The sequence below is a fragment of the Lytechinus variegatus genome, chromosome 5 (assembly GCF_018143015.1).
Source record: "Lytechinus variegatus isolate NC3 chromosome 5, Lvar_3.0, whole genome shotgun sequence".
NCBI lineage: Eukaryota > Metazoa > Echinodermata > Echinoidea > Temnopleuroida > Toxopneustidae > Lytechinus > Lytechinus variegatus.
This window is the reverse complement of record NC_054744.1, coordinates 25,990,285-26,003,495: the sequence shown is the minus strand read 5'-3', so window position 1 is coordinate 26,003,495 and position 13,211 is coordinate 25,990,285. Positions and strand designations below refer to the sequence as shown.

General features: G+C 35.8%; 1 protein-coding gene across 1 annotated transcript in view; it reads left to right on the top strand.

The window, feature by feature from the left end:
* LOC121415821 (sodium- and chloride-dependent betaine transporter-like) overlaps positions 1-9,762 on the top strand; it is a 30,928-nt gene extending 21,166 nt beyond the window's left edge. Inside the window, exons 9-13 of the mRNA XM_041609163.1 lie at positions 2,850-2,987; positions 4,409-4,511; positions 7,022-7,125; positions 7,718-7,891; positions 8,778-9,762. Of these exons, the coding sequence (XP_041465097.1) occupies positions 2,850-2,987; positions 4,409-4,511; positions 7,022-7,125; positions 7,718-7,891; positions 8,778-8,867 (609 nt within the window). The 3' untranslated portion in view covers positions 8,868-9,762. The remainder of the gene's footprint in view (positions 1-2,849; positions 2,988-4,408; positions 4,512-7,021; positions 7,126-7,717; positions 7,892-8,777) is intronic.
* The last annotated feature ends 3,449 nt before the right edge of the window (positions 9,763-13,211 follow it).

Here is a 13,211-nt window from a genome sequence, read left to right as displayed (position 1 = left end):
TGCGTCCCCCCAAAAAAACTATACACTTTTGAAATGGCTGCCAAATAAAAAAATATATATATATCAGTTTTGGGGAGCACGTTTATATATAATGGAAGCCAATGAAGTCAACTTTCAAATTACACCAAAAAGTTGAAAAACTATTCATGCTCGAGCGAGATGTGCACTGCCCACTGAAACAAAGGGTATGAAAATTTAGGCTGGGCCGGAATTAGCATTCCAATTTATGTTAGTTTTTGAGAGGCAAATCCTTTGGAACTTGCACAGTTAAGGGTGTGGTGATAAATTAATGATCAACAGTGACCAATTTTGGCTGTTCAGGCGAATTTCATTATTATTAAATTGAACTTTAATGCATGAGTGAACACAGATTACACTTTTTGGGCAGCATTTCAACTTTGTCATGTGGATCTCGGCAATTGGATCACGGGGGTTCGGGAGAATAGGGGGTGAGATCGGACTTAGGTGGGAGAAGTAAGTTGATGGAATAAGGGTCAACGTAACATTTAGTCCCACCCTCCCTCGCTCCCGCCCTTCCCTCCTGTTGAGAGACTGATTGCTATTGTCATGTACGCGTGAAGTCCAAAGCAGAATGTTGATTTAAGAATAATTTCTGAATTGGGGCGTTAACTTTTTCCTATCAATCATTTAATCAACAATTTATCAATTAATCAGCTGATTCAATGTGCAATGTGAGCGAGCAATCAATCATTCAGTGTTTTCAATAAATTATTTAATAAATCGTCATAATCAGTCAATTCCTTGGTAATCATTCAATGGAAAAAAAGACCATCAGCCACCGGTCACTTGGCAGTTAAGTTTTGAATAGGCTACAATCCAGGAAGTGAGACAGATAGAGAGAGAGAGGGGGAGCCGGGGAAATGGAGGTGGAGGGGGGTACATATGACTTATTTTGTAAAAGGACAAAAAAGAAGAAAAATGCCCTTTTAAAGGACAAGTCCACCCCAACAAAAACTTGATTTGAACAAAAAGAGAAAAAATTCAACAAGCATAGCACTGAAAATTTCATCAAAATCGGATGTAAAATAAGAAAGTTATGACATTTTAAAGTTTCGCTTCATTTCACAAAACAGTTATATGAACGAGCCAGTTACATCCAAATGATAAAGTCGATGATGTCACTCACTTACTATATCTTTTATTTTTTATTGATTGAAATATGAAATATTTTAATTTTCTCGTCATTGTCATGTGAAATGAAGTTTCATTCATCCCTGAACACGTGGAATTCCATTATTTTAACATTTTGTGCTTCAGGCAAGGGGGTCCTAATCATCAAATTCGTAAAAACTTGAAATATTGTATAATTCAAACAATAAAAAACAAAAGAAATAGTGAGTGAGTGACATCATCGACTCTCTCATTTTGATGTAACTGGCTCGTTCATATAACTATTTTGTTAAAAATAAGCGAAACTTTGAAATGTCATAACTTTCTTATTTTTCATCCAATTTTGATGAAATCTTCAGCATTGTGCTTGTCTGTTTTTCTCCATTGATTCAAATCAACATTTTTCTGAGGTGGACTTGACCTTTAACTAAGTCTTACCATATCTCGCCCTCTTGCTTGTAACAGGTACCATCACATTACTCTGACTCTCAACATACTGCTGAGGTCTACAGAATTAATATGCTACACTAAAATTACAATTCATGTTCACTTATGCATTAAATTTCAATTAGAAGCTCATGAAATTTGCCTAGGAAACTAAAACTTATCTCACTCATTAATTTAGCATCACACCCTCAGCTTTGCAAGTTCCAAAGGACTAACCACTCAAAAAACTATAAGGTTAATTCCTGCCCAGCCTAGCCCAGCTTAGTCTCTCAGGAGGAGAGAAGTGGGAGGGGGCGGGGTAAAGATGGAGGAAGGGGTTGCTAAATGTTCTGTTGACCTTTATCAAATCAACGTACTTCACCTACTTAAGTCCTATCTTACCACCTATTCTCCTGACTCTCATGAACACATTGCTGTGATCCACATGATTACGTCAAAATGCTTCACTAAAAATTGCAATTCATGATCACTCATGCATTGAATATCAATTCAATAACTCATGAAATTTTCTCAAGCAACAAACTTATCACAATTGATCATTAATTCAGCACAAACCCTCAACTTTGCAAGTTCAAAACAAGAAAACCTGAAAGAAATTGGAAGGCTAATTCCGGCCCAGCCTAATTTTCATACCCTTTGTTTCAGTGGGCAGTGCTCGCTCGAGCATGAAAAGTTTTTTCAACCTTTTGGTGTCATTTGAAAGTTGACTTTATTAACTTTCTATATATATAAGTTTTTTCCCTCCAAAGTGATATGTTTTTTTTATTTGGCAGCCATTTCAAAAGTGTATAGTTTTTGGGGGACACACTGTAGAATTGAGAAAGTAAGACCAGAAAATTAGAAAGGTAGCAATGTTTCATATTCAATTTCAGTTATGTCTACCACCTCTTAGTTTAAAAAAATAAAAAGGTTATATTTTCATTACTGCAAATTCTTGTTTGAGATCGATAGCAGATCACCACCACTACCTTAAAAAAAACACGAAAAAACACCGAAAATATTAGCACCATCATCGATATCGTCATCATCATTATCTATCACATCCACTTCATATCACCATCAGTACCAATATTATCATCATCTTAATCATCCTCCCCCTGCCCCCCCCCCCCTTCATCATCATCAGAATTGAATTCTTATTAATATACTGTTCATATACTTATTTTTTTTTCTTGTCATTGCTTTTAGGTGATATTTTTATTGTGACTTATGTAGATACTTCTCCGTTTTCGAACTTAATTCAATTCCAAATTCACTTTCCTTCATTTCAGTTTGTATGCGTCGAGGGTTTCATCACCACCGTCGTTGATTTGTTTCCTAAGACCCTCCTACGAGGTCGACGTCGAGAGATCTTTACCGCGGTCGTCTGCTTCGTTCTTTGTATGTTAGGTATCCCCATGGTGACACATGTAAGTATCGTTAACAATTCTTTATTTTTGTTTTATTTACATTTGTATTCGACATATGATATTATCACCCATTTCTCCGCATGTTTTAACCCTAAAGGACTGGGCTATTAGAGATGTATTGAAGACGGGGCGGGCGGCATAATCCCCCTTCTGATCGCGGCCGCCGTTCGCGCGATCACGCCGAAATTTGGCACGCACATACTTTACCGCATAACTACAAGCCAGTATTAAAAACAAAATCTGAAAATAATTATTTCTTATTTATTATGGATAAAATATGCAAATTTATTCGTGAAAAACATTATTTGCCTATTTAACACCCAATGTCACTTCAAATTTTCTTCTTTTTTCAGATGTCATCTTTGTGATATAATTCAAAGATTTTCTTAAAGAAAAATTGCGAAAGCCAATTTTTTCCTTTTGTATTTCTTTTTTTTAGAATTTCTTATGTATATCTTTATTTTTTCATCGTTTGTTTTTCATTATTTTTCAAAGGAAATTATCACAGACCATTTAACAACTAAATTAAACCCTGAATCGATCAAGCAGAACAATTAGAACGAAAATAATCACCCTTTCATGAATTTCATTTCCCATAGACTTTGTACACAAAGTATAAAAATGAGCCATTTTTGGCATGACATTGTCTCGTAAAAAGTCATGTGGCGTCGCGATGCTATACCTGTATGTTACGAATCTGGTCTCAAAAGTTGCGCGAGACCTCAAAAAAAAGTCACACAATTTCGCGGCGCTATGTTTTTGCGTTTTGGAAATATCGTGCGAAGCGTTGAGGGGGGGCATCATGCCCCCAGTCCTTTTAGGGTTAACCCATTTCATATACCTAGTATAATAATTTATTGATTTTAATTTCTTTTTTACCGTTTTCATTTACTTTATCTTTTTTTGACTTTTCTTGATTTGCAAAAAAATGAACTGGACAGTATTCGTTTTAAAAGCAATTTTTTTTATAAATACGATAATAGGTACAATCAAATATTCATATAAAAATGAAAGACCACTATTGTGAAAACGGAAGAACAATTTCTTTTCACGATGAACGGTTATTCAGTTTCATATGGTTTCAGGTTTTTAGTCCGAGTATTATTGTGCCTTTAACCATTGCACCAATAACGTATTTTGAAAGCTTGACTTATTAAAGTAAAACGAAATGCATATATCTCTATTTTCAACACCTGCATTTCGGTGTTCATCACTATTTGTACTTCAAGTCAGTCAAACAGATTCAATATTGTTTCATCTCGTGTTCGAACATCATGAATATGAACATAATTATGTCTCTCTAGCTTTACATAATGTCTATTCAGTATCATAGTTAACTTTATCTCTAAATTTCAAACATCTGTCGATGAAAATGATAATGAAATAACTACATAATTGTCATTTTTGTATTATAATTCTAGGGTGGAATGTACATTTTTCAACTCTTTGATTATTATGCTGCCAGTGGCTTCGTGCTTCTCTGGGTTGCCATGTTTGAATATGGAGTCATTGGATGGGTTTATGGTGTGTATTGAATCGATTTTTTTTCCTGTCTTCCTTTTTTTTTGGGGGGGGGGGTATGTGAGAATTTGATAATATTTTAATTGGGAAATAATTCTTGTAAGTAAAGACATTGTATAAGAGTTTAATGATGAATGCGCAACGAGGTTTACTGAATATTTAAGATACACTTAAAAAAGAAAACCTCCCCGGGAAAGTTACGGTGTTTTGAGAGGACCACGTCGTAGGATGTTGAAAATAGAACACGTGGTAATAGAATAAAAGAACGTACCGTTGATATAATGTGTTAAAGAATGTGTTATCTTTACACCCATTTGAGTTGAATTAACACGATGACCCTAATACTGGTGGCAAATGTTTGGTGAAGTCCTTTCAGATTATCGACGAGCACCACTGTCTTTACTGTGGAAATGATAATAGTTGCATTTTTTTTCCTTACGAAATTGTTGAAGGTCCTTGTATGGAGCTTATTTGCAACTTCGACTTCCTTTTTATTCCACTTCGTTCTATTGATAATCTCGTCGGTAGGGTCGTGGTATAATTTATATGATTTTGAGTGAAGAACTACATAATTACGATATTTACGACATCATTTATCAATGTTCTGTTTTTTTATTCAAGATGTAATGCATATTTCGTAAAACTTGATTGCTTTTCTGGAAAATAAAGACAGATCGAGGTAAACATCATCGAAATTGTTCGAATAAATTGTCATGAACGATAATCTGGAACTAAATTCATGCATTGACTGGAAATGATTATCCCTGGAGAATTAGTTAAAATATCAAAGGTAATTTATCATAGCCCTTGTGGTTACAGTGTTATACAGCGCGTCCCCAAAAAATGTCCCTCTGATATGCGGCTTAATAACTTCCAAAAATAAAAATTATTCTCAATGAAATGTATAGATATAGGAAGCCCATCTCATGTGCTAACTTCTATAAAAATTTCATTGGTCTTGCTTCAGTGGTTTTGAATACACAGCCTATTATGTAACAGTGGTGCTTTTCAACCCATTCCAAGTTTATATGCATGCAACACTGCTTTGTGTTCTGCACTTTCTTGCATATCAACCACCTTTGACCATTCTGACCAAGGAGATTTCACCTCTATCTCCTTGTTCTGACCAAGGAATTCCCTGATCTGACCAGGGAAATCTCCATGATCTAACCAGGCTCATCAAATCACAACCTTGAGCATGTTCAGAAGGGCAAAAACAGTATTGACAGTTCATTTCATGTTTGATAAACGGGAGATGCACAATGATTGAGACAACGGGTCATGTCTGTTTCATGCATAATTCCAACAATACTGCATTTTTGTTTTCATTACTTTTTTAGTTAATTAGCTACTGAGGTCAAGTTCAATAATGCAGTGTAACTTTTTAAAAGAAAAAAGTCAAAATTTTCTTTGGTATAGTTCCTTTTTGCAAAGGGTGATTAACTTGTTGATTCCCCCTTTTTCAGCTTATTGTACTCATCCATCATTCACATTTTCTTTCAAGTTGGTGCACTGATTCCCCTTATCAATCATCAAACAAACTTAATTTTTTATGTTTCTTGTCCTTCTGAACATGCTCAAGTTTATGATTTGATGAGCCTAGATATGATTAGGGAATTATCCCTGCTCAGATCCTGGATGTAAGAATGGGGGTTAACATGCCATAGACAATGAAGAAATGCATCAATGCTGCAAACTTGGAATGAGCTAAAATGCACCACTGTTACGTAACAGAGTGTGTATTCAAAACCGCTGAAGCGTGACCAATGAAATTTTCATAAAAGTTAGAACATGAAATGAGCTTTTTACTCATGAACATTTATTTGAGAATCCTACCACATTTTAGAATTAATTCAGTCCTATGTCAGAGGGACATTTTTTTTGGGACGCGCTGTACACTATCATAGGTAACACTCCTGGAAATCAGGTTGGTATGCTAGGAAGCAAAAATTTAACCAACATTATCTTCACTTTTAATTGACCCCCCCCCCTCCCTTTTTTTTGCTTGTCAATTTTTTCTTCCAGCTTATTGAAAATAAAAATCGTTCATTATATGAGAAGTGAGATTTTAAAGATAGAGTCAATTGTCAAATATGACTAATCGCCACTCAAACCAACATAAGAAGAAGAAAAAAAAGAGTGTCCTTGGCCCTGTAATTCATGAGTGCTGAACGGCGCAAATACGGTGGCTTGGGTTTGAAACCGTTCATCCCACGGACTATAGGGCGGACCGAGGATTTTCCAAAAGGGACATTTTTCCCGAGGAAGATCTGACAAGCAAAAAAAAATATTCACTTTCATAAGGGGGAGCACACTTGTGTTTTAATGGCATTTTTACATTAGAAATTTTAATTGTGCCTCTCAAAAGGAGGGCACGGGTCGGCTGTGCCCCTCCCCCTACCCTGGATCCGCCAGTGCAGCTGACCTTCCTGAATCCTAGGACTCTCAATGAATGAGTCCTGTGACAACTGTACTTGTGATTTTAACTTTTACCCCCCCCCCCCTTATTCGAGGTGGAAGACGTTTTATGAGTGACATAACTGAAATGACTGGAGTACGTTGGATAGGACCATACTTGCTTTTTACCTGGATGTTCGCCTCACCACTCTTTGCTGCTGTAAGTTTATTTGAATACAACCATCATCATTAAAACTTTTATTACTCATATAGTTCACAGGGGTGGGACCAATGTGTGCTGATATTGGAAGTTAGACTAAAAGGTGTCCTCTAGATGAAAACAATAGTTGACATTATTAATTAGATTGTCCCAATCCCGGGATCAACACACTCTTTTCAATACTCTCATAGTTTTTTTTTTTTTTTTTTTTTTGGGGGGGGTTGGTTACAGTTTCTTTCATCTTTCTCCCTTTTTTCGTAACTTGAAAAAAAAAACGACCATCAAGGGTGGTTGAACTCCGCCTATAAACAAAATTGTTTTGTATGTGAGCATGTGAATTATGCTGAAAATGTAAACATAATGCTGACAATTTCAGCAAAGCGAATATGAGAAAAATTAAAGTTATGACGTTTTAGAGTTTCATTTAATTCTCAAAAAATACATGCAGATTGTTTCAGGAAATTTGCGAAGTGTGCTATAGACCGAAATACACTGACTGATCTCGACTAAGCATAGCTAATCCTATTATTAATGACCTTGAAGGAGATGTGTAATAAATCATATTATCATTTTGTTTTAATTCATCATTCAGATAATATCTATCTTCAGTCTGGTTGCGTACGAGCCTTTGAAGTATGAGGATGTGTATACCTATCCGTGGTGGGGATACATGCTTGGTATGATCATGATAGTGTCATCTCTTATAAACGTACCCATCTTCATCTTCTATCAATTCATCTTCAAGAGTCAAGGTTCTATCAAAGAGGTAATTCCCAATTGAGTGAAACATCTGATTCTGTAAGGAGTAAATTCATACGATTGAATTAAGACCAATTTTCAAGAGAAAATGCGACATTTTATTTTTTTGTACTTTCATCTCGAATTCATTCCCTAGAAAGCAACAATTTTATTCATTAAGCAGTCTTTACCCGTTTAAGTTTATTTCCATAACTAAACCTTTGATTTTGGAAGTATAAATCCATGAAACCGTTTGTAGGAATAGAGTATGACAAGCCAAATGGCTTCTGAATAAGCTTTGTAATCTCATTATTCAAAGTAAACTATTGCAACTTTTTGAAAATCATTCTTAAAATCCTGAATTCTGAAGTCGAGTCTACATGAAACTTACAACTTAAATAACGGTATTGACGTCTTGTCTAATCACAGTTTTGACTAATTAAAGTCTGTCGCGGACTAATTATATCTGATTCATAATAAGACCCTTCGGACTTGCACGCATTTTAAACAGTTAATACTTTGTCTCAAATTATATCATCCAAGACGGTCTTTGAAGAGCCGGGAAAATTTTGGGCTCTCATGTAGGCAATTTCCTCTGATCATTCGTCATATTCGTAGCCTTTCGGAGTGCTTTCTGCGTTTTGCAGACCAACGGCGCTTATCGGCGCCACTATTAAATCCCAAAGAGCTAAAATTGCTCTTGCATGTTAGACAGCGTCTAACTATTTGCATCGTTAGCGGTTCCAAGTAGACTATTGGGCAGCTACGAATAATCATAAAAAATCGCCGCTAAGGTATATATTTTGAACATGTGAGAGATCTTCCTAGAATTTTACCTTCCCTATGCACTTTCGTTTTAAATAACTATGCCAGCTTACTGTAATTTTTTCTTTATTTTTTCTTCTCATACGCAGCGCTGGACCGTATTGACTACTTCCAGGGTGCCTGCATATACATGTACGTCATCAATAGATGAGAAAGACATTAACCTTGGAAAACCGTAAAAGATGATGTGTAAATTTTATATGAAATTCGGCCCATAATCTAGAAATATTTCTTAAGGCCATCGCATACCTTACGATTGGTCTGCGATCAGATTTTGGAATAAAACGTTCTAGAATTTGATGATAAAATTGAGACTTGGAATATCTTACTGTATAATGTTCTAAAAATCTAAATCATCGTACGAATACCTATCTTTAAATCTGTGAATATGCATGTAATCATAAAAGCGATTTTTAATATCTAGTCTTAATGATTTCATAACAATCGTACGATTGGCTCGATTGGACCTTTACTAAAAACAAAGGCTTATAATCATTCAAATATGTTGTATTAGTATTCTTACATACCATTTGAGCCTTTAATATACTTTTTATTCACATTTTCTGAAAATAAGCAAAATTCGATTGTTCCAAAATCGGATCTTGGATTAGTCGTAAAGTGCGCGGTGGCCTCTAAGTGTCAGGAGGAATGATGAAGCGATCCCGAAAATCTTCATAAATTATACTGACAAGTTCATGCGAAGACCTTAAAACAAAATGGCTGTTATCTTTCCGAAAAAAAACAACAACGCATAATTATGTCGCCCGCAGAGAGATATAATACACAGTGCATGAAACTTACGCCCAAGATCGTTCAGTGAGTCGAAAAGTTTCTTTTGGAAGATCAGCGAAACACAAATGCCTCTCTCCGTTTTGGGTTATGTTGATTGGTCATGACTTGTGTTAGCACGTGACTTTATTGTGACCAATCGAACTTGGAAGAATCAAAGTAGTATGCGTAACTCTTATGCCGACAATATCCTGGGATTGCATCATAATCATCTGATAGGAGCCCTTTTTGCGTATTTTGTTTGTATATTCGTTAAATTCGAAGAAGAAGAAAAAGAAGAAGAATAAACAGAAGAAGAAAAAAAGGAGAAGAAGAAGAACAGGAGGAGGAGGAGGAAGAGGTAAAGAGGAAAAGAAGGAGGCATATATATATATATATAGTGAGGCAATGCAGTGTTGGGTTTTGTATGATTTTAGAAACAGTGGTGGTGGGTGACTAACTTTGGCATGACTTTTTTCTTATTATGCATGTTATGTCTGATGTAAACCATTGTCACAAAAATAAGCTCGCTGGCTTTTCGCTCATCAGATATTAGGCGTTACCTGAAGAAAATAAACAACGGACATGTCAAGAACTGTATCAGCTAATATCAATCTCTCGAATCGGTATGTCGAATCGAACATTGATTGAGGTTCGATGTATTAAATTCAACTTATCTAGCTTATCCAATGCAAAGAGTTCTGGTCATTAGCATAAGAGTTACTGTGATTAAAAAACATGGCGCCTTGTTGTGAGTGCAGAAAATAACAGTATTGTGATCTATCCGGTTGAATACTCCAATTACGGACACAAATTGACTTCACGCATCGGTCGTGTTCAAAAGAAATTGTTGCAATGACAAAAGCTGTTGAAGTTTAATTGCCACATTCAATCTAGTCCAGATTGGACCTTGGTGTTTGGAAGTTCCCTTTCCCAAAGCTAACATAGAGGGCACATGTCTCCAATCTCTAATCATGCAGCGCCAAGTCAATCCATCATAACCGACTACAGGTCGACAAAAGTTACGTTATTGCCAATCGCATCATGCAGTTGCGGGATAAGGGCACAATCCTGCGCCCCCCCCCCCCCACTTGAGAGTCAGAGTCAATATTTTAATGTCAATGTGTCCTTCATCTACAAGTGCGCCCCCCTCCAAGAGCGTTGCAGCAAATATTTTAATGGAAACATGCCGTTCATACACAAGTGAGGACGTTTCTTATTTCGCTCGTCAAAATCCTGGATCCTCCCCTGGCATCATGTACCATCTTGCCGAAGCATAACGAAGTTGTTGAATTTAACTGCCCGATAAAAAAAGTACATGAATATATTGATATCATGTTTCATGGAAAGGTTCGGACTCCAGACATAATTAATGATCGTCTGTGCCGGAAGGGCACGGTCTTTTCCCTTAGTATATTTTTATTAGCAGTCTGAAAGTGAACACTCGTCTACAGGGGCGGATCCAGCATTTTCGAAGGGTGGGCACATTTTAAAAAGTGTTTAAAAACCAAAAATTTAAGATATTTTGTCCACGAAAAAATGACAAGCAAAAAAACCGGGTCTTCGCTTACAAAAGGGAGGCACACTCCTTTTTTAACGGCATTTTTCCATTACAGAAATTAATTGTGCCGCTCAAAGGGGGAGGCACGGGCTGGCTGTGCTCCCCCCCCCCCACCTTACCTGGATCCGTCAATGCTCGTTTAGAAAACATACATCTATCTAGATCTGATGAGTTCGTTTATACGTTGTCATTGGCTCGTATTCTGAAGTCGGGTCCAACTTAGTCCATAAAGTCTGACAGATCCACACTTAGACCGCGGGTCCAGTCTAACTCGGGCTTGTGTTTCTGAAAGTTCGTTCTAGTTCAACCCGTGGTCAAAAGTGATATTTTGGCCCGAGTTAGACCAGACTTATAGACCGAGGTCTAATTCAAACCCGACTTTAGAAAACGGGACATTGTGTTTGAAGAGGTCAATAAATAGGTGTAGAAATCCCTTAGAATAATGTTTCTGGCTATTCTTTGGCATGGGCGTAGACGGTAGGATGAGTGGTAATAAATCGAACTGTTATTCAATTTATTTCATTTATTTTCAATGCCGATAAAAGGAAATGTACAGAGAAATGCATGTGGGCATAATAACAGATTGTCAATACAAAAAAGGGACATTATAAAGATATACATGTAAACATGCTTATATTACATAAAGTGATGCAGAAATTTCAATGAAATGATGGAATTGAGGAATACAGCAAAAAAAATCAGTTTTATATATTTTACATGAAAATATGATAAAGCACAATATAACGACTATACTCTACTGCAGCTATAGATTTTATTTATTCCGTTTCAGATTTAGAAATATAAGAAACATAGCAAAGTTAAAAAAGTGAAAGTGCAAAGTAGAAATATGGTACAATTATAGGTGGTGAGGAACTTGATGAATACAATTACCCTAGTAGATTGAGTATTAAAAGAATACTAAAAGTCAATATAAAGTGGCACGAATATAGTGTCTACAATTTATGTTTAGAATATAATCTATAAAATAAATCAAGACCAAGTATACACCAATTACTTAAAGAATAAACCATGCATAGTGCCCACAATCATGACGATGTGTTAAAATATTATCGACAGCAAGTTACCTTAATATACACTTTAAGACAAATAAAAAAATGGAAGGAACGTATCATTTCAATAAACGGAACATGTTTCAAGGTTCACACCTTATCATCAGCCTAAATTCATAAACATACACAGCAAAAACTGTGGTGTTAACCGGTGTACATAGAGGACCACACCAGTTATTTCACACCGGTGTTAAATTGAAAGTGTTAGTTTAACACCTATAGGTGTTATAACAACACATTCGGTTGTTACATTTACACTTTTTGGTGTTATGTTATATCTCTAGGGTGTAATTTTAACACCTCAGGGTGTGGTCCTCTATTAACACAACTGGTGTCAGTTTTAACACCACTGTTTTTACAGTGTAGTCATGCTGGGTATTTATACATTTTAGATATCAGGAAACTTTGATGAATGTAGTTACAAGAATACAAAGGTACGTGGAACAAGGTGAATCTGATTTAAAAGGAGTAAAAGTAAAAGCTGATTAAATGAAGAAAAAAAAATCATTGTACGCATGTTGGTTGTCCTGTTTATGAATTCAGGCTGGTGTGAACATTGAAACGTGTTCCGTTTATCAAAATATTATGTTCTTTTCGTTTCATTAGTTTTCAATTTGATATACACTTTAAGTAATCATATATCACGACATATACACTCTAAAAACAAATCAGTCAAAAATGACTACTTAATAGGGTCAGCTGGGTGCAACTGTTATTCTAGTCATATTTGACTATTTTTCTAGTCATATTTTACTAGAACAGAGTTATTTCTGACTAGAATAAATCAGTGATTGCCATATCAGTTTCCCCCAGGTGACTACTGGTCTAGTCAATCTGACTAATTTGTTTTAAGAGTGTCCGTACATGTAAGTAAAAGAAATACCAGCAGATGATAATTATGTAAATGGAACTGGGATAATAAGTTGCCTTCTTTATTACGCCAAACTTTGAATGTATACAATGTAATCATCGTTAGGGTAATCTACAAAATGAATTCCAATGCAAAAAAACAATAGGTATCCCAAATACGATCAAGACAGAGACGCCTACCGTTATGGAATATTAATCAGATAAAATGTAAATAACCAAACGGATGAGCCAAATGTTTTCTTTCGATATATAAA